Genomic DNA, 26,309 nt, shown 5'->3' with positions numbered 1-26,309 from the left:
CCCATTAAAAACTTAAGCTTTAAAAATCTGCTAATTTAACATTGCAAGGAAATCATGTGAAAGATCAATTGTACTGAAACATTATCACAACTTCCAGTTCTAAACAACATCCGGTCTTTCAATTGCATGTGAGCTGGTTTACTATCCAGCCTCTTATTTGCTTTTCACAGGTATAATTCTGACTGTGTACTTTATTAAGGTGATGTTAACCACTTGCCCTCCTGAGGATTTACCCCCCTTCCTGACCAGGCCATGTTTTGCAATATGGCGCTACATTACTTTAACTGACAATTGCGCGGGCATGCAACACTGCACCCAAATTAAATTGATATCCTTTTTTCCCCACAAATAGAGCTCTTTCAGTGGTATGTGATCGCCTGTGCGTTTGTATTTTTTGCACTATAAAAAAAGACTGACAATTTTGAGGGAAAAAAATAAATATTTTTGACTTTTTGCTATTAACCACTTCCTGTCCGGACACTTTTACCCCCTTCCTGACCAGGGCAATTTTCAGCTTTTAGCGCTATCACACTTTGAACGACAATTGCGCGGTCATGCACCACTGTACCCAAATGATTTTTTTACCATTTTTTTGAGACAGATAAAGCTTTATTTTGGTGGTATTTATTCACCACTGGGATTTGCTATGTAAATGAAATTTTGAAAAAGTGTTTTTTTTGTAAACTTTTGCAAATAAATAATATTTCATCATAAATCTTAGCCAAAATTTATTCCGTTATCTTTGTAGTAAAAAAAAAAAAAATCCAAATTAGTTTATAAGCAAAAATTATAATTTTTAAACATTTTTTTTTTACATTTTTATATTTTTTTTTATTTTTATTTTTTTTTTTTACATACGGTCACCCTAGCAGTACAGTGTCACCATGGTGACACTGTACTACTTGTGGGGGGTGATGAAGATTTTTTTTTTTCTTTTTTTACACTGATTGCTTTTACACCCATATAGGATGTAAAAGCAATCATTTCTCTTTCTCTCTGTGTGCATTCTTGCACTCATTGAGAAGTACTGAGTGAGCTGTGATTGGTCACAGCTTGTCACATGGTACAAGGCTTTTGTGAATAGCCTTGTACCATGTGACCTCTGTGATCATTCACAGATTTCACACGTAGTAAGCAATGATGTCACAAGTGACATCTTGCTTACTACTTTGCATGTGATCACTGATTGAGTACAGAGGTCCCGTCCGACGATCGGTGTTTCACTGTGTCCGGGGGACACAGCGGGCACTGGATCGCGGTGCTGCGTGCTCCCAGGGAGCACGCACAAGCAGGGTGCGGGGAGGCAGTTTATAGACGGCCACCCGACCCTGCAGTGCCACCGTCCGGCCGTTTATATACAACGGCCGGATGGGAAGTGGTTAAACATGTCCAGTAAAAAAATTTATAAAATGTAATTTCGTCATACATTTAGGCCAAAATGTTTTCTGCTACATGTCTGTGCTAAAAAAAAAAAATGTCAATGTGTGTAAATTAATTGGTTTCTGTGAAAATTATTAGTGTTTACAAATGGCTGTATAGATACTGAAATTTTTTTTTTGTGCGGTCATGCAACGCTGCACCCAAATTAAATTTACGTCTTTTTCCCCACAAATAGAGATTTCTTTTGGTGGTATTTGATCACCTCTGCAATTTTTATTTTTTGAGCTACAAACCAAAAAAGACCGACAATTTTGGAAAAAAAAAATATAAATGTTTTTGACTTTTTCACTATAAAACAAACATAAAACTCAAATTTCTTCATAAATTTAGGCCAAAATGTATTCTGCTACATCTTTGCTAAAAGAAAACCCAATACATGTAAATAAATTGGCTTACATGAAAGTTATAGCGTCTACAAATGGTGGTATACTGGAATTTTTTATTATACTAGTAATGGCGGTGATCAGTGACTTATAGTGGGACTGCGGCTGGGCATTCTGACACTCGGTGGGAACTAACTGCCACTGACATCCCAATGATACTAATACACTGATCAATGCTAATAAAAAAGCACTGACACTGCACTAATGACACTGGGCAGGAAAGGATTAATATCTAGGTTGATCAAAGGGTGCTGTGTGTGTGTTTTACTAGGGATACATGCTGCGGTGTATTTCTTTGCTGTGCATGGTGGCAGGAGAGAGACCTGTGATGTTTACACACAGGTCTCTCCCCTGTCAGTTCTACATGGCAATCTCCAGGTGCCAGCAGGGAATCTCTGGCCAGGACCCAGTGACTGACATGCCTAACCACCAATGGAAATGGAATTCACGTATGTATATATGATTTTGTGCAGCCCTGCCTCAGTAGTTCTACTATAGCGCAGCAGTCAAGTGGTTAAAGCTGAACTCCAAATGTTCCTTTAGTCTTACACAGTTGTGCAGACTCTCTCTTGTACTAAAATCATTTACTTTGATTATACTGCACACTGTCAGCTTCTTAAAGTGTGCATTAGGAAATCCAGCATCATCTAGCCTAGGATATCTCAACGGGGTTCCAAGAGATGTCCCCAAGGGTTCCACTGTGATCTGTTGATTGCAGGCAGTTGATGGGTAGATAGCATCCCCACCTAGCTCACACTCCATCTAAAATACTCCTCCCTCATATGCAAAGCAGCACAGGGAAGAGTCCATCCCAAGCGCTTGTATGTGACATCAAAAGGGATGTATGAGAGAGAAGGACCATTGGGGATCACCATGCCAGAACAGGAAGAAATTGGTCACAGCAGCTTCCCCGTGTTGCTCTGCACATGGAAGAAACCACTTCTGTACTATAGACTACTGCCACTTGCACTGTGGCCTCCTGAGTCCCCTGTATGTGCCCAACCTCTTATACTGTCCCGTCCTAACCCCCCCGTACTGTGTTACCTGACCCCCCTGTACACTGCCTTCCTGACCCCATGTAGGGTTCAGCAGTACATGTGGGCATTACCTAAGGCTATCTGCATGCAAATACAGTCTACCTAGGAACATCTATTCCTCCAGACTGACATTAACCCATCAAAGCATTTGAGGTTTACCTCTCAAGAGCCAACCCAGAGATTCTCAGGAAGCTATGTACAGCATCCTACTTGCTCCTTCTACCAGCCAAGATCTTCCTGCATTGCAGAGAGAAGCACAGAGACCCACAAACAATATAACTGGGTCTGAAATTAAGTATATTTAAAAAGAAAGGTTTTATTAAAAATGTAATTGATGCTAGGAGGAACGAAGAACCAGGAAGGCAAAATATATAAAAAAGTGGACATTCATCCCCAGACATCATTTGAAACTCTATGCACAGCTGCCCCTTCTTCCCCCTTCCCACCAAATTAATGCAATTTGTGAGACCATTTCCACTGTACATATATCTTCTCCACTTAACATAGGCTCTCAAACAGGACATTCAATACTTTCCTCTTTTGACTTTGCTACTACAGGAGAGGATACCAAATTTTTCTTAGATGCCCACCTAACCACCTGTCTCCTGGACCCTGTTCCCTCACAACTTCTACAGTCACCCTTTTCCTCTATCACATCTTAAAGGATAAGTTCACCTTTGGGAACATGTTACATTTTCCACCCTAAAAATGGGTAGAACATATAACATGTTCCCATAGCCGTATCGCCGCCCGCCCTCCCTCTGACAGACAGTACGGGGAGACCCAACTGCCTGCGATATGTTTTCAAATTTGACAGATGGTACGGAGAGACGTCTCCCCGTACCATCTGTCAAATTTGAAAACAGCGCGGCCATGTGGGGCTTCCCACTTCCGTGAATGAATGAACTGCAAGTTCCAGCAGTCTTAGCGGCTGTTGGCTTGTAGTTTTCAATAAACGACTTCACCTCTGGAGCGCCATGGTAGTTCATTGAAGCTTCCTGTCAGAATATCTGCTTGCTCGTCAAATTTGACAGATGGTACGGGGAGACGTCTGGGTAAGGAAGAGGATTTATCTGGGGTGGTACACCAGGAGAGGCTGGAGAGCTCTCCTAAAAGAGTTTTGTTGTATAAAGACTTGTATATAGTTGACAGGATGTTGTCCTTGGTTTGCAGTTCCCTTGGGCATCCCATACACCCCTTACCCCATCCAAGTTCAATTTCCCTAATAAAACTAAAAAAAAAAAACAAGCTCAAGGACTGTTTACTGTCTCTGTAATGTAAGTCGGTGGAAAATGCATGTTGCCTGGCTGTGGAGGACTATAGAGGGACCCAAATCTTCAGCATGGATGTTTCACCACTTCCTCAAACTAAACCCTTCTAAAACTCTTAAATATTCACCCTTGCTCATGCCCTTTTCCCTGACTTTCCCATCCAGATCAATACTATCAGTCCCTCCCCTTTTGCCAGGGTGCTAGGTGTAATCCTAGATTCTGATCTGCCCTGTCACCCCCAAATCCAATCACTGTCAAAAGCTTGTAGACTTCACCTCCATAACACCTCTAAATTTCACCCTTTTTAGCCAATGAAACCACCATGCTACTCATTCACTGCCTTGTGATCTCTTGCCATGACTACTGCAACTCCCTTCTCATAGGCCTACCTCTACACAGACCATCCTCTCTTCAGTCTATCATGAATGCTGCTGCCAGACTCATTTACCTTACCAACCACTCATTGTCCACCACTGCTTTATCCTGATCCCTCCACTTGCTTCCCATTGCCCAGCAAATTAAATTCAAAAAGACTAAACAACAAACAAAGCCATTCATTCTCTGCCCCGAGCTACATCACTAATATTGCCCAAACCCTCCCAAGACTTCCTGCTCTTTAGTGCCCTGGTCACTTCTAGGAATTCTCCAGAGCTTCTCCCATCCTCTGGAACACTCTACCTCAAGCTTTCCGGCTATCTCCTACCGTGTCCACCTTTAGCTGATCCCTGAATCTCATCTCTTCAGGGAAGCCATCCTGCCTCCACCAATAAAAACTTAATTCTTACACTAGCTCATTCCTCCTCACAATTGTTACCTTTATTTACCACTTGTCCCACCCTATTAACCACCCAACTACTGAGCAGGGCCCTCCTAACCCTCTTGTATTGCATTGTGACTGTACTGTCTCCCCACCATTCTTACTTAGATAAGAATGATGTGTCCCTGCCTCCTGGGATTACACGCCACCTATCCTAGGAGGCTGCAGGAGTGTGGAATAACAGTGGCCAGTGAGCAAAGCTGTGGTCATCATTGGAGGCCAGCTGCCTGAACCCAGAAGAGCCAGCCAGCCTCTGATGACTGAGGAAGACCAAGATGGAGATGTTGGACCCGGATTACTGCACATGATAAGCAGATCACAGCAGGCAAAAGCTGGATCCACTGGGCAGGTGGTTATCAGCATATAGGACAATGCTGCATGACAGGTAGATGGAGATTAACAGAAAGGGGAGGTTCCTTTTTAAAGGATAAGTTTAGCTATAGCAGGCATCACTAATGATGGACCGCGGTCTGCAAACGGACTGAATGACAATCCTATACGGATCGCGGCTCCGACACTTAGCAGTCTGGATGTCCTCCCTCTACAGCTGATATCCTACCCCCAAACTCCCTGCCACAGCTGCTGAGCTGCCGCCACAGCATTCATCTTTATTGAAGGCAAAAGGGCACAGCATGTCCAGCCGGCGGGCGGGAGCTATCCAACTTTTCAAGTTAACAAGCCGATGGTTCGTTGCTAGGCGTTCCTAGCAAGCAATGACCTGCCTGTTAACATGAAAAGCATGTCCCGCCATCTGTCCAGGCATGCCGTGCCTTCTACCTGTGTAAGGTAGGATCGAAAAGCAGGGTTGTGAATGGCAGGGGGGAAATATAAGGGGAGGGGGCATTCATATAAAAAGGGGACATGGCTGCAAGACAGGAAGGTGGGGGCTGTGAAAGGGGAACAGTATACAAAAAAGGGTTGTTTTTTTTTTTAAAAGGGGACTGGAGGTGCAAGAGGGGACTGAGATGCAAGTAACAGGGGTTTGTAAAGGGGACTGGGTGCAAGAAAGGGGGGCTGTGAAGTGGACTGGAGTACAAGGAAGTGGGGCTGTGAAGGGAACGGAGATGTAACTAAGGAGGGGCTGTAAAGGGGAATGGGGTGCAAAGAAGTGGGGCTGTGATGGGGACTGTGATGTAAGGGGGAGGCTGTAAAGTGGACTGGGGTGCAAGAAAGGGGGGCTGTGAAAGGGACTTGGGTGCAAGACAGGGTGCGCTGAAGGGGACTGAGATGCAAGTAAGGTTGTAAAGAGGACTGGGGTGCAAGGAAGAGGGGGCTGTGAAGGGGACTGAGATGTAAGGGGGGGGGGGGCTGTGAAGGGGACTGAGATGTAAGGGGGGGGCTGTAAAGGGGACTGGGATGCAAGGAAGGGGGGCTGTGACGGGGACTGGAATTTAGGTAAGGGGGCTGTGATGTAAAGGGGTGACAGAGGACATTGATGTGATGTGAGGTGGGGGCTGAGGACACTGATGATGTAAAGGTGGTGGTGGTGGGGGGTGGGGTTTGGATGTGAAGGAGAGACAAAGGACAATTAAGTAAAGGAGGCACTGTGATATAATATAGGGGGATTTGAATGCAAAGGGATGTTGTGATGTAAAGTAGGCACTGTAATGTAAAGAAGAAGCTGTATTGTAAAAGGGGGGTGCCATGATGTAAATAGGGGGTTCAGCCATTTTAAAAGGTAGTACTGTGGTATAAAGGGGGGGGGGGACTGTGATGCGAAGAGGGCTGTGATGTAAATGGGAAACTAATGTAAGGGGGTGGGGCTGAGATATGAAGAACCTGAGGCATAGTACACACGAAACTCAGACCTCTGCTGAATGAAAGTTGTAATGACCGGACCTCCATGAACTTTAATTGAGTAATCCTGAGCTATAGGATATGTTACGTTACAGCGGCATCAATTCACAGGCATTTGGGAATACATAAACTAATATAAAGTATCTCCGTAGAGGTATACTGGCAATAGATGGGCCTGGTTATTTTTGTTCAGTCAGTGGGTTGAACAACAAAAAAACTGACCCAATTCCCCATCCACATATTCAAGGTGGATGGGGGCAATACTCCCACAGTATTTGTATTTTGACATCGGGGATACTTTCCAGCAGGAAATTTTCCAGCAAGGTGGTTGTACACAGAAGTCCGTCAATAGATTGACTTCTGAACAATCACAGTGCCCATACATGGAACAAAATTAAGCCGGTCCCTGCTTAACTGGCTGAATTTCAATCCATCAATGGGCAGCTTTAAAAGAGGAGTTTATCCTTTAAACATGATTCTAAAATGAGTCTTCTGTGTGTATCTGTTTTGAGTTAAACATATGTTACATTATCTGCTAATGTGGGGGAAGGGGGAGTGACCCACACCTCCTTCCTGGATGCCATAAAATGCATCTGTATTTGTTTAGTAGCTACCCTAAAGAACAAAGACTAAGGTCAGCAAGATCAGCTGATGCTGCCCATCATTACCTATAGCTGTGGTAGTCAACTTTCTTGATATGGGGGGAGCTCAAGGGTGGCTCTCGACATCAGCGAAGGGCCACACATTAAATCAGTGAAAATTCATTATCACAGACAGTGATACACAACAGAATATAGCCAAAGACTATTGGAAGGATACGAATGATGTCCAGGGACTCTGGAAAGAATACAGGAGACTGCGGACGTGATGCAAGAGAGGGTCAGAGACTGCGGACGTGATGCAAGAGAGGGTCAGAGACTGCGGACGTGATGCAAGAGAGGGTCAGAGACTGCGGACGTGATGCAAGAGAGGGTCAGAGACTGCGGACGTGATGCAAGAGAGGGTCAGAGGTTGTAGACATGATACAAAAGATTGTCAGAGATTGCAGAAAAGGATGGAAGAGATGGTCAGAGACTGCAAACATTCTTCAGGAAACTGTCAGACTGTGAAAATGCTATAGGATTTGCTGGAGACTGGGTACATGCTTCAGAAGACGGTCATAGGCTGGAGGCACATAACAGGGCAATAGGGAAACACAGGCATTCGGAGGTCCACATAAAAAGTGCCAAAGGCAGCATATTGGCACCTTTAGAGACCAAGAGGGAGATTTACTAAAATGTGGTGTAGCTGTGCATTGAAACTAATCAGCTTCCAGTTTTTTTTTTGTCAAAGCTCAAATAAACAAGCTGAAGTTAGAAGCTGTATGGCTACTGATAGGAATCAGCCTATGTCTGTAGCCCCTGTCCTTGTTATTTTCACCCTCAGGCCTGGGAGAAATAAAGCTCCAGACACCGAAGTGTGCAAGCTAAATCTCTGAAAGTTTAATGCAAAACAAGAACGGTTATACAGAACTCAGTAGGCATTGCTTAATCTCAGGATGACCAATGAAACATTCCATTCTTGTCAATATAGTTACATGAAGAACAGAAACTGCAAATAGTTGAGGGATACCATATAGTTCCATTTACAGAAATGAAACTAGTCTAAGAAAACAAGAGAGAAGTTACAAAACCGAAACTAACTGTTCACACAAGAAATTATTATTATACAGTATTTATAAAGCACCAATAGTTCGCTCAGCGCTGTACATTACAATGGGGGACAGAACAATAACAATACAATGCAAAACATGAGGGGATCGAGGTCCCTGCTCTTTCGAGCTTACAATCTAGGAGGGAGGAGATGGTGGCACAGGAGGAGAAAGCTGTGGGGGATGGAGTGGTAGGAAGAGTGGAGGAGGTCGGCAAGTTAGCAGGGGGTGGGGTAGGCTTCCCTGAAGAGGTGGGTTTTCAGGGTGCACCTAAAGGAGAGGAGAGTAGGTGATAATCTGATGGGTTGGGGCAGGGAGTTCCAGAGGATGGGTGACACCCTGGAGAAGTCCTGGAGGCGGGCATGGGAGGAGGAGTCCAGGGAACTAGAGAGAAGGAGGTCTTGTGAGGAGCGGAGTGTGCGTGTTGGGTGGTACTTGGATATTAGGCCGGTGATGTAATTCAAGGCAGTATGGTGGACAGCTTTGTACGTCAGTGTTAGGATTTTGAATTTGATCCGTTGCGCAATCGGAAGCCAGTGGAGGGATTGGCAGAGGGGGGTGGTGTAAACGGAGCGGTTGGAAAGGTGAATGAGTCTGGCAGCCGTATTCAGGATCGACTGAAGCAGGGATAGCCAGCGGCGAGGCAGGCCAGTAAGGAGGGAGTTGCAGTAGTCGAGTCGTGATATGATGAGGGAGTGGATGAGCTTTTTAGTGGTTTCTGGGGTTAGGAACGTGCGTATTTTGGCGATGTTGCAGAGGAGGAGTCTGCATGAGTTTGTTAAAGATTGGACTTGGGGCTGGAAGGATAGGTTGGAGTCCAGAATGACACCAAGTACTCTGGCCTGCGGGGCGGGTTTGATGGTGGCGTTGTTGGACATGATGGAGAAGTCAATGGGGGGTGGTGTGCGGGCTGGGGTGGTCGACTGTGTCGAAGGCTGCGGAGAGGTCAAGGAGTAGGAGCACTGAATAGTGGGCATTAGCTTTGGCGGTTAGCAGGTCATTGGAGAGTTTGAGTAAGGCAGTTTCGGTGGAGTGTAGGGGACGGAAGCCGGACTGTAGGGGATCGAGGAGGTTGTTGTCGTTGAGGTGAGAGCTTAGGCGGGTGTAGACTATAAACGATAAAGGTATGCAGCGCTTAGGATTAAACATAAATGAGTAGATACAATGATTAAAGTTGAGATATGATATGATAAGAAACCTCTAGGTTATCATAGCATGTAGATCAAACAGAGTAAACCTGACTTCTGTGATGTATCGGCATCTGATAAACTGGAATGCTCGTGACTCTTGTGGTACTTATACTGAGAGTAAGATGCACTAACCAGATGCATAAGCAGATGAAGCATGGAGTAATTAAGACCTACTCATAGTACTCTGGAAATAGGCCACTGGATAGGTAGTTGTCATCTCAGATCTTGCCACTAGGTGTCATATCTCCCAGGACAGGCAAAGGTAGGAAATCCACAGACAACAGAAACCACCCATGGAGGTATTAACCAGGTCATCAGCCAGCAGATGGACAGGAAATATATGACCACCTTCAAAAAAAGGGGCCCGGGCTACCTCAGTACAAAAAAGGACCCACAGGCCAAAGGCTGTGGTGGATTTTCTCTTTACCCTGGTGACGGCAGCATTGGGGGAAAGAAGGAGCCGCGGTCCGCTCTCCTAACATTAATCAATCATCCGAGCGAGGTGCACGATCACCGGAAATACCGTGCCTAAGGCGATGACCCAGCAGAGAATAACGGGAGGGGCGGAGCGTACACGGCCGAGGCGGTGTGTCTGGCAGGGTGTAGACTAGGCGCTCGAGGAGTTTGGATGTGAATGGGAGCAGGGAGATGGGTCTGAGGTTGTTCGGGTCAATGGAGGCATTATACAAAATGGATGCCAGTTAAGACATATTTCCTTACAGTTACCATGCAAAGCCACACCAGATTCTGAGTGTGCCAGCTTTAGTAATTCTCCCCCAAGAGTCTTTCCTGATCTGACCAATTCAGGCTAAAACAAGCAAAGGTTTAATGACTGAAGTTTAGAATATAAATGATTTATCACAAAATGGCATTAGTTCTGGGTGGACTAACACCAACTCTAACATGCACTTGGGGGGCAGTAAAAATATGCAGTTGAGCCATGTTTTTTGTCCCCCCCCCCCCCTTAAGCTGCACCTGAATCACACAAGGCTGCGCACACGCAATTGGCTGTGATGCTTAGCTTTATGCCCACGGCATAAATGTGATTAGTGGGCAGAAAGCCCATCAAATGCGACCCATTCAAGTAAACTAAGAAGTGCTGCACATTCCTCACAACCATGTGCAATGAATACAGTTGCAGCATGTTTGTTGGCAAAAAAAAGTGTATAATACAGGCAGTGAGGAGGCATCACGTTGCCCCCTCACCACCTGTCAGTCACCTTTAGAAAGCGATTTGAACACATGGATTTAGATGCACTTTTAAATCCAGCCTTAAAGGATAAGTTCACCTTCGGGAACAGGTTACATGTTCCACCCATGTTTAGGGTGGAAAATGTAACATGTTCCCATAGCCGCAATCCCCCCCCCATCCCGACAGATAGTATGGGGAGACTGCCCGTACTCTAATTACATTTGAAAACAGTGCAGATGGACTGCCGTGAATGAATGAACTGCAAGTCCTGACAGCATTAGCGGCTGTGTACTTGTAGTTTTCAATGAACTACCATGGCGCTGTGGAGCACTGTGGTAGTTCATTGAAGCTTCCTGTCAGTATATCTGCTTCCTCGTACATCCCAACAGATATTTTTTTTTTATTACAGGTACTTATATAGCGCCGTCAATTTACTCAGCGCTTTACATATATTTTGTACATTCACATCAGTCCCTAACTCACATTCATACATACACATACTAGGTCCAATTTAGACAGGAGACAATTAACCTACCAGCATGTCTTTGTAGTGTGGAAGGAAACCGGAGTACCTGGAGGAAACCCACGCAGGTACAGGGAGAACATGCAATCTCCAGGCAGGTGTTGCTATGGTTGGGATTCAAACCAATGACCCTAGTACTGGCAGGCCAAGTGCTAACTTCAGGCTCCTTTGGACAAAAATAATAAATGCACATTTTTTTACCTGCAAATAAAAAAAAATGTGCATTTATTATTTTTGTCCAAAAGGTGAACTTATCCTTTAACCCCTTCACACCGGCGCCTCCCAGCCCTTTAAGTTTCAGAAGCCGAAACGCGGGGCGGGGTTTAGGGTCATGTGACCGTAGTGACATGATCGGGAAATGTCCCGATTGAAAGAGGAGATCGGGACCTTTCCGTGAGTACCCGACATGTGTGCTGGGAGCGTGCAAGGCGCGCACTCTCGGCACGTCTTTTTTTAATAGAACCCAAATGTGCGGCCGCTCAGCGTCTAGGCTAGGGGTGGGCAAACTTTTTGACTTGAGGGCCGCAATGGGTTCATATATTGGACCCGGGGGCCGGACCAAGAGTAGATGAATGATGTGTATGTGTCATCCATAGTAAGTATAGAAATATTCCCCCATAGTAAGCATAGTAATTAATCCCCCATATAGTAATTCATCCCCCATAGTAATTCACCCCCCCATAGTAATTCACCCCCCCATAGTAATTCATCCCCCCTATAGTAATTCATCCCCCCTATAGTAATTCATCCCCCCTATAGTAATTCATTCCCCATATTAATTCATCCCCCATGTGTCAATTCACTTACCTTTGCTCCGCGCGTTCCTCTCACCGTGTTCCCGCGCCGTTCCGGTGTAGCATGAAAATCTGTCTCCTATGAGGATCTGTCCCCCTCGACGTATCTGCGCATGTGCCAGTTTCAGGCATTAGCAGCCGATCTCCGGCACAAGCGCAGATACGTCGAGGGGGACAGATCCTCATAGGAGACAGATTTTCATGCTACACCGGTCTTCAGGGTGGACTGTGAGAGGAGCCTAGCTCTGCGGGCCAGATTAAAAGGTCCGCCGGGCCGTATACGGCCCGCGGGCCGTAGTTTGCCCATTGCTGGTCTAGGCCCAGATGCCGGGAGGCCGCACATTTGCATTCGGCCGGCGTAAAGAGGTTAAAGAACACAAATGTAACATTTGTAGATCTTATTTATTACCGTATTTTCCGGCGTATAAGACGACTTTTAAACACCTGAAAATCTTCTGAAAAGTCGGGGGTCGCCGGTGCGAGCCAGGTCAGGGCGGCACTTTTTCGAGGGGCGGCGCGGCGCCGCCCCCCCCTCCTCCTCCTCCTCCAACGGACACCAAGTACAGGGGTGGGCAGAGGGGCTGCTGTACCTTACCTGGCTCCAGTCCCACGACGATCCGGTCCAGGAAGCGCGGCTGCTCCTTCTTTCAGTTCGGCCGCTCGATGGTCACGCAGCCGCTCGGCTCCGCCTCCTCACCGGTGATTGGGCGCCATGCACTGGAAAGGCACACAGGCGACCAATCACCGGCGAGGAGGCGGAGCCGAGCGGCCCCGCGAAAATCGAGCGGCCGCACTGGAAGAAGGAGCAGCCGCTCCTCTCCCCCACTGACACTAACGATAGGGCACTATTCCTCCTCCACACTGACACCAACGATGAGGCACTGTTCCTCCCCCACTGACATCAACGATGAGGCACTGTTCCTCCCCCACTGACATCAACGATGAGGCACTGTTCCTCCCCCACTGACATCAACGATGAGGCACTGTTCCTCCCCCACTGACATCAACGATGAGGCACTGTTCCTCCCCCACTGACATCAACGATGAGGCACTGTTCCTCCCCCACTGACATCAACGATGAGGCACTGTTCCTCCCCCACTGACATCAACGATGAGGCACTGTTCCTCCCCCACTGACATCAACGATGAGGCACTGTTCCTCCCCCACTGACATCAACGATGAGGCACTGTTCCTCCCCCACTGACATCAACGATGAGGCACTGTTCCTCCCCCACTGACATCAACGATGAGGCACTGTTCCTCCCCCACTGACATCAACGATGAGGCACTGTTCCTCCCCCACTGACATCAACGATGAGGCACTGTTCCTCCCCCACTGACATCAACGATGAGGCACTGTTCCTCTCCCACTGACATCAACGATGAGGCACTGTTCCTCTCCCACTGACATAAACGATGAGGCACTGTTCCTCTCCCACTGACACCAACGATGAGGCACTGTTCCTCTCCCACTGACACCAACGATGAGGCACTGTTCCTCCCCCACTGACACCAACGATGAGGCACTGTTCCTCCCCCACTGACACCAACGATGAGGCACTGTTCCTCCCCCACTGACACCAACGATGAGGCACTGTTCCTCCCCCACTGACACCAACGATGAGGCACTGTTCCTCCCCCACTGACACCAACGACGGGGCACTATTCCTCCTCCCCCACTGACACCAACGATGGGGCACTATTCTCCCCACTGATACCAACTATGGGGCGCAATTCCTCCCACTGACACCAATGATGGGCGCAATTCCTGCCACTGACACCAATGATGAGGCACTACTCCTCCCACTGACACCAATGATGGGGCACTATTCCTCCCACTGACTAATGATGGGGCACTATTCCTCCCACTGACTAATGATGGAGCACTATTCCTCACACACTGACACTAATGATGGGGCACCATCATTGGTGTCAGTGGGAGGAATAGTGTCCCATCATTGGTATCAGTGGGAGGAATAGTGCCCCATCATTGGTGTCAGTGGATGAAATAGTGCCCCATCATTGGTGTCAGTGGATGAAATAGTGCCCCATCATTGGTGTCAGTGGATGAAATAGTGCCCCATCATTGGTGTCAGTGGATGAAATAGTGCCCCATCATTGGTGTCAGTGGATGAAATAGTGCCCCATCAGTGGTGTCAGTGGATGAAATAGTGCCCCATCAGTGGTGTCAGTGGATGAAATAGTGCCCCATCAGTGGTGTCAGTGGGAAGAATAGCACCCCATGATTGGAATACCATACTGAAATAGCATACCATATTGAAATCAAATCTGATGTTTTTTCATTTTTATTTGGTGTGCGTTGGAAGAGGGGTAGTCTTATACAGCAAGTATAGCTCAAACCCTATATTTTAACAGGAAAAGTAGGGGGTCGTCTTATACGCCCAGTCGTCTTATACGCCGGAAAATACGGTACTTCTTTTGTCCCGCTATTCCTGGGCAGGTGAAGGAAGTATCAAAAGGGAAGCTTCAATTAGAAGTCCTCATGCACACTGGATGTTTACAGCTGCGGTTTTTGACATTTTTTTCTACAGCCAGCTCCCCAACATGTTATCCTAGGTCTCCGTGCACACAGACTATATTCAACTTTTTTTTGGCAGGGGCGTTTTTGGCTGGAAAAAAAAAAAACAAGAATAATGGGTTTCTAGGGGAGTTTTTTTGCTGTAAAACGCTCCAACGCTGAAAAAAGCAGCAAAATGCGGTACATTGTTGCAAACCAGTGTTTTTGGATGCTTATTTTTTAACTAAACTATGTAACTGTGCAAATAGAACTCTAAAAAAAATGCAAAATGCGAATAAATGCAGCAAAACATCGCTAAATGCTAATACACAAAAGCTAAAAAACCTCACGTTTTTAAACGTGACTTTACACAGCGAATGTTACCAGCGTTATTAAAACGCCCAGTGTGCATGGAGCCTAATAGGACCCATGCTGTTTGTCAACAATGAGCACACAAAGCTATGACTTGTGAAGCTGAGAGAGGGGAAATAGCCCCTGACAAAAATGCTTGTGTAATTATTTACATAGGCTTTAGCCCTGGTTCACATATATGCGTCCGTGTAGGCCGCATTTTGCGTGGACACGAGAGCCCATTCATTTGAATGGACTCCTGTGCCCTGGGACACACAGGGAAGAACTCCCTGCACTTCTTTAGAAACTGCAGCCCACACGGGAACCTTGGTTCCCAGTGCGGTTGCGATTTCCAGTGCGGGCGGCGTACCATTAGAATTAATGGCACCCGCCTACGGGTCCACACATATGTGAACCAAGGCTAAATGTCTGGAAAAAAGAAAAGAAAAGAAAAAGATCAGGCATCTGATAACTATTTCAATGTTAAATTTCAAAGGAAATTTACTTTATTCTACCTAATACAGCGCTGTATTACTTTAACTGACAGTTGCGCAGTCATGCAACGCTGCACCCAAATGAAATGTACATCCTTTTTTTCCCCCACAAATAGAGCTTTCTTTTGGTAGTGTTTTTTATTTTTTGCGCTGTAAAAAAAAAAAAAAAAAAAGACCGACAATTTTGAGAAAAAAAAAAAAAACCTTTTGCTATTAAACATGTCCAGTAAAAAAAAAAATTAAAAATCAAATTTCGTCATAAGTTTAGGCCAAAATGTATTCTGCTACATGTCTGCTTAAAAAAAAAAAAAAAAAAAAGTCTCAATGCATGTAAATTAATTGATTTATATGAAAGTTATAGCGTTTAAAATGGCGGTATACAGTGAAGGAAAGAAGTATTTGATCCCCTGCTGATTTTGAATGTTTGCCCACTCACAAAGAAATGATGAGTCTACAAATCGAATGGTAGGTGTATTGTAATACTGAGAGACAGAATAGCAAAAAAAAAAAAAAAAAATCAAAAGAAATGCATGTCTAACAAATTATGCACTGATTTGCATTCACAAAACATGACTTAGTACTTGGTGGCAAATCCCTTGTTGGCAATCACAGATGCTTCCTTTAGTTGGCCACCAGGTTTCTCAGGAGGGATTTTGGCCCACTCCTCTTTGCAGATCCTCTCCAAGTCATTAAGGTTTGGTGGCTGATGTTTGGCAACTCGAACTTTCCGCTCTCTCCCAAGATTTTCAATCAGATTAAGGTCTGGAGACTGGCTAAGCCACTCCAGGACCTTAACGTGCTTCTTCTTGAGCCACTCCTTTGTTGCCTTGGCTGTGTGTTTTGGGTCATTGTCATGCTGGAACACCCATCCACAACCCATTTTCAATGCCCTGGCTGAGGGAAAAAGGTTCTCACCCAAGATTTGATGGTACATTGCCCCGTCCATCGTCCCTTTGATGCGGTGCAGTTGTCCTGTCCCCTTAGCAGAAAAACATCCCCAAAGCAGAATGTTTCCACCACCATGTTTGACAGTTGGGATGGTGTTCTTGGGGTCATAGGCAGCATTCCTCCTCCAAACACAGAGAGTTGATTTGATGCCAAAGAGCTCGATATTGGTCTCATCCAACCACAACACTTTCAACCAGTCCTCCTCTGTGTCATTCAGATGTTCAGTGCAAACCTCAGACGGGCCTGGACATGTGCTTTCTTGAGCAGAGGGACATTGTGGACACTGCAGGATTTCAATCCTTGTCGGCGTAGTGTGGTACCAATTGTTCTCTCGGTGACTGCCTGGAGATCATTGACAAGATCCTCACATGTAGTTCTGGATGATTCCGCACTGTTCTCATGATCATTGACACTTCACAAGGTGAGATCTTGCATTGTGCACCAGTCCTAGGGAGACTGACAGTTGTTTTCTGTTTCTTCCATTTGCGAATGATTGCACCAACTGTTGTCACCTTGTCACCAAGCTGCTTGGCGATAGTTTGGTAGCCCAATCCAGCCTTGTGTAGGTCTACAATCTTGTCCCTGACATCCTTGGACAGCTCTTTGGTCTTTGCCATGGTGGAGAGTTTGGAATCCGATTGTTTGATTGCTCCTGTGGACAGGTGTCTTTTATACAGGTAATAAAATGAGATTACCAGCACTCCCTTTAAGAGACGGTTTCTAATCTCAGCTTGTTACCTGTATGAAAGACACCTGGTAGCCAGAAATCCTGCTGAATGATAGGGGATCAAATACTTATTTCACTCATAAACATGCAAATCAGTGCATAATTTGTTAGACGTGCATTTATTTTGAATTTGTTGTTGCTATTCTGTCTCTCGGTGTTACAATACACCTACCATTCAATTTTTAGACTGATCATTTCATTGTGAGTGGGCAAACATTCAAAATCAGCAGGCGATGAAATACTTATTTCCTTCACTGTATATACTGGGACTACCTGTATGCTCTTTCACTATGGGGGCTGTGTGTGTGCTTTACTGTAAGCACACTGCTTTGGATGGCTCTGCTATGCTCTGTATTGTTTATTCTTTGGAGATACTTGGCGATAACCAGGTGCCAAAGAGTAATCACGGGCCAGGAGCCGGTGATTCACAGCAGAGGCTGCGAATGGTTACTGCAAAGAAAGGAGAGGATATGATGTAATCCCTGCTGTTACACCTCCTCCTCGGCAGAACAGATACTGTTATCTTTTGAATTAAAGAGATGAGGTCATGAAAATTCAATTAAGACTTTTGTCTTAAAACAAAAGTAGGGCTTTTTTTTCCTATTTATATTTACCTAGGTGGATGCTGCATATATCTAATGCTGCATCTGTCCCCCGCCGGCTCTAAGAGTGAAAACCTTGATCACATGATTGCTGAGTTCTCATAACCTCTCTGAGCAGAGAGCGGGATTGTTACTCACTGCTGTCTGTTCAGCACCCCCAGCGCTCACTGGAGTGCTGGACTGTGGAGGGGGAGGGAGTGGCTGGCTCAGGCTCTTAGCAGCTCGCTGACAGGCTGAGCCAGGGCTCCAGACTCCGGGGTAGATCCTGACTTTAAAGTCAGGATCTTTCTCCAGTCTGGACCGGCTGAGTGACGTCAGCTAAATAAGAGTTACAGGAGTGTACAACACACTGCATCCTATAAATGGTAAGGATTTTAAACAAAATTGTTAACTATTTAGTGTAGGGAGATGTACTAATGAGTGATTTTTTTTACCTATCTCAGAGTTCTTCTTTAAGGTTTTTATCTGTTGAGAACAACCAAAGTTCTAGCTTCCAGAAATGTATCAGTTACAGAGGCAATCTGGTTTCATGCAACACTGAAAATATGAACAATGAAAGCCTAGCTACGATCAAAATATAAAATCATTTATTCATTTCCACAATTCAATTATTTCTAGGCTACTCATGCTAATCTGAATGATCTTGAAGTTTATAAACCCACTTTGTGACAATATCTACACATTTACTTCCATGAATTCTGTGACATGTAGTCATTATGACCTGTGCGTAGGCACTGCTATGTCAGCCATTTCACAGAGCCTGCCTTCTGAACTACAGAGGTGCTGAGAGAAGGAGTTTCAGGAGGCGGAGTCAGTACAGTAATTACTGCTTGAAGGCAAGGTACCATGGGATATGTAGTCCTTACAAATTGAAAATAAATAGCAGAGGAGAAGCTGCAAAGCATGCAGGGGATCCAGACAGTTGTAAATGAGATGACCAGCAGACAGACAGAACTCACAACATGAAAAGGAGATGTTCAAATAAGGTTATTTTGGATTGTTATATTGTAAAGTGCTGCTCAAAATAGGGTTTGGGATTAAAAATTCCATTTCAGTCTTTGCAGATGACACCAAGCTGTGCAGTAGAATAACGTCCTTACAGGATGTCTCCAATTTACAAGCCAACCTCAATGCACTGTGTAATTGGGCAACTATGTGGAAAATGAGGTTTAATGTTGATAAATGTAAGGTTATGCACTTGGGGGCTAAGAATATGCATGCATCATACATACTGGGGGGAGTACAACTGGGGGAATCAAAGATGGAGAAGAATCTGGGGGTTCTGGTAGATCACAAGCTTAATAATGGCATGCAATGCCAAGCTGCGGTTTCTAAAGCGAGCAAAATTCTCTCTTGTATTAAAAGAGGTATAGACTCCAGAGAGAGAGAGATATCATATTTCCCCTGTACAAATCATTAGTAACACCTCATCTGGAATATGCAGTTCAGTTTTGGGCACCAGTTCATAAAAAGTACATTGGGGAACTGGAGAAAGTGCAGATAAAGGGCAACCAAACTGATAAGAAGCATGGAGGAGATCAGCTATGAGGAAAGATTAGAGGAACTAAAGTTACTCTCTCTTGAGAAGTGGAGATTAAGGGGGGATGTGATCAACATGTATAAATACATCAGTGGTTCATATAGTGAACTCTGTGTAGAGTTATTCACCCTGAGGTCATCATAGAGGACAAGGGGGCACTCTTTGCATCTGGAGGAAAAGAGATTTAATCTCCAAACACGGAAAGGTTTCTTCACAGTAAGAGCTGTGAAAACGTGGAATAGATTCCCTCAAGAGTTGGTTCTGGCCAGCTCAGTAGATTGATTTAAAAAAGTCCTGGATTCCTTCTTAGATACACAGAATATAACTGGATGCTAACATTTATAGGTAAAGTTGATCCAGGGAATATCCGATTGCCTCTCGGGGGATCGGGAAGGAATTATTTCTCCTGCAGGAGAAATTTGGATCTTGCTTTGCTGGGGTTTTTTTGCCTTCCTCTGGATCAACTGTGGGTATAGGATTATAACTTTTTTTTTTTTTTTAATGGTTGAACTGGATGAACTTTTGACTTTTTTTTCCAGCCAGACTAACTATGTAACTCTTGGTGCTATAGAAATCATGTATAATAATAAATTGTCGAAAATAATTCCCGTTTTATTGTGATTACAATGCTGATGTTATAAAATGAAAGTGCATGCTGCGACCACAGACTTCTTTTAATTCTGAGCATCACATTTGTTTCTCGGCACACACAGAAACACACTGCCCTTTAGCAGACGTGCGGCAGTGCCTTTTATTCTTAACAGCACCTCCATACATTTGTTAACTAGCTCAAAAACACATAGTGCCTCAGCATCATGTGATTCAGTGCAGCACAATTTTGCAAAAGCATTGGGCATTTTTTCGAAGCCCATGGAAATGAACAAGCTGCCCTACAGGCAATGCGTGGAAATGTGTGCACATTCACTCACACCAAGGTGTGAACAGAGCCTGGGTTTTGCTTCTAGTTAACTTCCTGGTCTAGATCTAGTCTATGTACGGCTTTGCAATACTGCAACCCAATCCACCCCCACCCTACTGTACCTGTAGCCATTGTGTATGGTTTTTGGCTTAAGCTGTTGTTATAGAAGACTAACATTGCACAACCAAATACAAATAAATCTCACGGTTTACAAAAAACTTGTTTTAGCCTGGGTTCACACTGATGTGGTGTGGAATTCGCAGTGGTTTCTGTGCAAATTCCACACCGCATCACAATCGCACCCGGTTCATGCAAACTGCTGTGGGTGTGTATGTTAAGTTAACAACACCTCGAAATTGGTTCGCAAAACACAGTGCAATGCGCAGAATCATATTGCATGGGTGTGAATACCCATGCGACCCGATTCTATGGCGGACCAAAAAAAGGGTTCAGCACCTTTATGGTGAGGATGCGGTGCAATTAGAGCCAAAGTATATGGCTCAAATTGCACCGCACAGAATTCGCATGCAATTTGCACAGGAATGCAGTGCGGTCCCTGTGCGAATCACATGCGATATGCCGCACCGCATCAGTGTGAACCCAGGCTTAATAAATGAGAAATTATGAAATAATTTTGCACAGATCTCCTGACGGTGTACAGAAAAAAAAAAAAAAGTACAGCAACGGGAAGGCTGGTCTAGCACCTTCGAAAACATGTTTACCCAGTAAGGTTACTCATCAATTATTTTACTGTGTATACTCATTGCCGTTTAGAGCAGGATGTGGCCAGGGACAAATGCCAGGAATGTAGACTTCTTGCTTTTAAGGCTTTCATCCCTGGCCTTATTGCTGCCCTAAACATTTGTATGCTAGGTGCCCCATCCAGTCGCAGAAGGTGCCAGCCTCTCCTAGAGTTTGTCAGTTTGCCAGCAGAGGGACTGGATGGGATATTTGTACCCTCTGGCTGCTGCTAAACGCCAGAGCCCCATGGACCAGGACTAAACGCCCAGTGTGCCTGGGGCCTTGGGGTTCTCCACTCGGGAAGGAGACATCTTTGCACAGCAGAATTGTCAGTCTGGGGGGAGGGTAATGTTAGATGCATTAGCAAATTTACATCGACTTGACTAATTGTCAAACTCCAGCAAACACTTTTTACGCACTTATAGCAACTTTTTTTTGCTTTTGGGATAAAGGTTATAAACGAATAAAAGCTGATCATAAGCACCCAATCAATGTTAAATGGTTTGACTCAACCCTCTAACTGCCACGTTTGCTGGACAGCTTTGTCTTTTAACCACTTCAGGACCGCCCGCCCACGTTGAACTGCAGATGGATACCTCCTACAGGAACAGAGATGTACCTGTACATCGCTCCCTGCTTCTGGGTTCAGATAACATGTCCATGCCCCCTCTCGCCGACTCCCATTGTGAGTAGACACAGCAGAATTTTGTCAGCAAGTCCCAGCCAATGATTCATGGCCAGGACCTGCTGATCGGCTTTGTCCAATCACAACCCAGAGTCCTGTGTTGGAAAACAACACAGGGCTCTGTACAGAGAAACAAATAGATTTTTAGTAAAAAGGAGCACATAATACATACTGTACATTAACACTTGTTAGGCACACACCTAACTCCTTGATTACCTCGAGATGTTAACCCCCTTCCCAGTCAGTGTCATTAGTACAGCTACAGTGTATAGTATGATCACTGTATTAGTGTCACTGGTGATGTCAGTGTCAGTTATTCAGTTCCCACCCAGTGCCATCTAGTGTCAGATTGCCCGCAGCACTATAAATCGCTGATCGCCACCATTAGTAATATAAAAAATAAATAAAAATTCCAGTATATAGATCATACTTTGTAGATACTACAACTTTCTCACAAACCAATCAATATACCCTTATTGGATATTCTGTTACCGTGACAGAAAACATTTTGGCCTAAATTTATGTAGAAATTAGCTTTCCTCATTGGATATGTTTTATAGCAGAAAGTAAAAAAATATTGTGTGATTTTTGTTCATGTTTTTCAGCCCATTTCATTTATATAATAAAAACCCAGTGGTGATCAAATACCCAAAAAAAAGCTCTATTTGGGTGAAAAAAAAAAATCATCTTTGGGTACAGTGTTTCAGTACCAGGTAAAGTAGCGCAGTGCTGTATAGCAAAAAAACAGTCTTGTCATGAAGGGGATAAAACCTTCCAGAGCTGAAGTGGTTAAAGCAAGTAGCCGTACAGGCAGGATCTTTAGGTGAAAATAAATGCCTGAAAAGGAAACAATTGCAGCCACCACATCAATAAACTGGGAACTAATAACTTTTTGTTTTGGGGTTTTATATCACATATTTGATTGTTGACATTCAGAGTTGGGTAAAGGGTTACATTTAAGGAAGGTATTAAGGAGGACCTCTCTGTCCACCACAAGAAAATGCTATGTTACATATTATTATTATTACATCGAGTTTATATAGCGCCAAAGGGTTTGCTCAGCGCTGTACAATATAGGGGGGACAATACATGGCACAGTACAACAATAACAAACAACGTACGAGGGGTAAGAGGGCCCTACTCTTTCGAGCTTACATACATAGTGTACATGCAGATAGAAACCTCCTGAAGACGTGTTAAATCAGAGTTTGGGTTTTTTTGCCTATGAATGGCTGAGCACTGCTCACCCCAGAGACTCTGATTATATAAAAGGACCCATAAAGGGGCTGGGGATGTGGAAAAAGAGTAACAAACAAAACTTTATAACTAAGCTTTTTTTTAGTTTTGAATAGAGTGAGGGATTAGAACCCTTGTAGGTTTTTATTTCGGTATCTGTCGCTGTTAGGGAGGATCACCCTATTTGTCTTGTTTACCAAATTTTGGGTTGTCACCAGAACAGTAATAAAGCGGATTTCTATGAGGACACTTCTGCAGGCCATAGATGGGTCGAAAATCAGCCGAAATAATAAATCGGCCGATTTTCAGATCGTTAAGTGGGTTAATTTGTCGACTGTTTTTTTGTGATTTTGACACATTTTTTTTAATTGGTTATGTTGGAAAAAAAACGGCCGATTTTGTCGATCAGCCAATTTTCACAGCAATGATGGGAGAAGAAGAAGAAGAAGAAGAAGAAGAACTGTATCCATTTCGGATACAGATGTTTCTATTCGGATACAAATAGATACAATGTTGCAACTACAATACTTTTAAATGTCAAATACAGGTGAAGCTCAAAAAATTTGAATATCGTGCAAAAGTTCATTTATTTCAGTAATGCAACTTAAAAGGTGAAACTAATATATGAGATAGACTCATTACATGCAAAGCAAGATAGCTCAAGTGGTGATTTGTCATAATTGTGATGATTATGGCTTACAGCTCATGAAAACCCCAAATCCACAATCTCAGAAAATTAGAATATTACATGCAATCATGTTAAATCAGGCTGTGCGTAGATATATAGTGCATCCTCACTGCCAGTCAAATGACCTCTGAACAGTGATCTGAACACTGATTGTTCTTCAGAAGGCATCAAACTCCATCACAGGTGTGAAAGGGCTCTGTTGTTCCAGGCTTTTTTTTTTTTCTTTATCCTGGGCACGCTCCCTATTCTCCACTGAAGCACCTCACTGCCACTGTCACATGCTGTGCTATATGTGCACTACAACTCCCACAGCACTGAATGCATCTGCACATACATGCGTAGCCCACCTCAAGGTGAACAAGAAAGGGAAGTCAGGAAATCTAAGAGTAGCAAAAAAAAAAATGCTTGCATTTGAAAGATGTAGCAAAAAGAAGAAAAATAAAAAAAAGGTACCTTCTAGTCATATTTAAACATATTGAATTTATTTTATAAAAAAAAAAAACAAATTGGAGTTTCATGTCATTTTAAGCTGCCAATATGTATATGTCCTTACTGCCTGGTGTGCAGAATCCTCTGCCTATGTATAGAAACATAGAACAGTAATGGCAGAAAAAGATCAAGTGGTCCATGGAGTCGTCCCCTTTTTTTAACCACTTGCCCGCCAGAGGATTTACCCCCCTTCCTGACCAGGCCATTTTTTTGCGATACAGCACTGCGTTAGTTTAATTGACAATTGCTTGGTCATGCAATGCTGCATCCAAATGAAATTTACATTTTCTTATGTTTACTTCACCCCCCTAAAAGATTTGCTTTTCAATTTACTTTTTTCCCCCACAAATAGAGCTTTCTTCGGTGGTATTTGGTCACCTGTGCGGTTTTTTATATTTTGCGCTATAAAAAAAAGACAATTTTGAGAAAGAAAATTTTTTTTTGACATTTTGCTATTAAATATGTCCAGTAAGAAAAAAATAAAAATAAAAAATCTAATTTCATCATAAACATAGGCCAAATTGTTTTCTGCTACATCTTTGCTAAAAAAAAAAAAAAATATATATATATATATATATATATATATATATATATATACCTCGTGTAAATTAATTGGTTTATGTGAAAGTTATAGCGTTTACAAATGGCAGTATAGATACTGGAATTTGTTTTTTTTTTAACTAATAATGGCAGCGGTCAGCAACTTATAGCGGGCCTGCAGCGGACATTCTGACACTGGTGAGAACTGACTTGGTGTCACTGACATCCCCAGTGACACCAATACAGTGATCAGAGCTAATAAAAAAAATAAACGCACTGACACTGTATTAATGGCACTGGGCAAGGAGGGGCTAACATCTGGGGCAATCAAAGGGTTAACTGTGTGCTCTTTCACAGTAAGCTGTGTGAGTGCTAGGCAGAGCCATACAAAGCAGTGTGCAGGAGCTGACAGGGGAGAGATCTGTTTTTTTTTTTTTTTTTGGTAATACTCAGCTATCACCCGATGCTGGCAAGCAAATCACCAGCCTACTCAGAAATGCAAAATATCACACACACAGTAGCAGTATTTCTGCTATAGGGCAGCAGGAAAGGAGTTAATAGATGTTTTTGTTTTTTTTTTTACTTTTTTGTGTCAGAGTATGGATGTCCCAAGCAAGTTTGAATCCATTTACTGATCACTGACTCACAACCTCAGCTTCTCTTGGTAAAATCATACTTTTTAAGGTTTAGAACTTTCCTCCTGCTAGTTTGAGGTTCCCTTGTTTGTGATCGTGGCTTCCTGTCATGGCCAGTATTTCCAACCTGAACTAGCCAGTTAGAGGTTTACTTACAGCTCAAAGTAAATACAAGCTTTACCACGAATATTTTTGTGAAAGGTGAAATGGAAATCCTATTTATCAACAGTGGATTCTCATAGGTATCCCCTTTCACTCCAAATAAATACAAAAGCTGTCACCTGTTTGGCGTTGTCACGATGATGGGCGATGCCACTACAGGAAGAGGGGACGGCACTCTCAGCTGGACCCCTGACCAGGAAATGTGGCAGCCGCAGTAAGATTTCAGATAGCTGTAGCATCCTGTGGCAGCTGCCACTCCACTGCTGCCCACCACAACCACTTTTCCTCCAGCCAATGAACTCAGCCGATACGTGTCCAGTCCATCGCTGGTGGCCAAAGAGCTGTCCACAGTGACCACAAAATCGTTGGCGCGGTCTCCGATCAGGCGACGTAGCAGATCTTGTACAGCGGAGGACTGTGTGGTGTCACTGGATTGGGGCTTTAGGTGGGATAGTGGCTGGAACCTCCGTCCTGAGAGTGACCCTCCAAGACAGGAGACCACCACCAGCATCATGAACACCACTTTCATTATGCCAACTTCTTATAGGAGGCGATTCTTCCTTACAGCCTGACTCATGAGTCCTGAATACGTTTAATACAGAGTGTGCTCCACACAGACTCACAGCTGATCCCAGCACCTACTGCTCATGATCGTAAGCTGAGAACTCATACAAAGTGATTGTAAAAGGAGAAATCACATGAGCAGACCATAGAGCCACTGATATAAGAGGATATGTGATTGGTGTGCTGCTCAGTTACGTCATGGGCTTTGTGGAAGAGCTTCCAGGATTCGCTGCAGCCCCTCCTTCCTCATAGCTGAGCAGTAGTTTGAAAAGCTTTGCAGGCTGCACAGTGCTGGAGGTAGTCTGAGCTTTCCCATGTGAGATTGTTCAGGAGAC

General features: G+C 44.2%; 1 protein-coding gene across 1 annotated transcript in view; it reads right to left on the bottom strand.

The window, feature by feature from the left end:
• The window catches only part of NAGLU (N-acetyl-alpha-glucosaminidase), a 109,569-nt gene extending 83,469 nt beyond the window's left edge, over positions 1-26,100 (bottom strand). The window contains exon 1 of the mRNA XM_089668771.1: positions 25,530-26,100. Coding sequence (XP_089524897.1) covers positions 25,530-25,939 — 410 coding nt within the window. The 5' untranslated portion in view covers positions 25,940-26,100. The remainder of the gene's footprint in view (positions 1-25,529) is intronic.
• Between the last annotated feature and the right edge of the window lie 209 nt (positions 26,101-26,309).

This window comes from Staurois parvus, unplaced genomic scaffold (genome assembly GCF_062004578.1).
Source record: "Staurois parvus isolate SC_StPar_1 unplaced genomic scaffold, SC_StPar_1.0 ptg000063l, whole genome shotgun sequence".
Taxonomy (NCBI): Eukaryota; Metazoa; Chordata; class Amphibia; order Anura; family Ranidae; genus Staurois; species Staurois parvus.
This window is presented reverse-complemented; position numbering and strand designations above follow the sequence as displayed.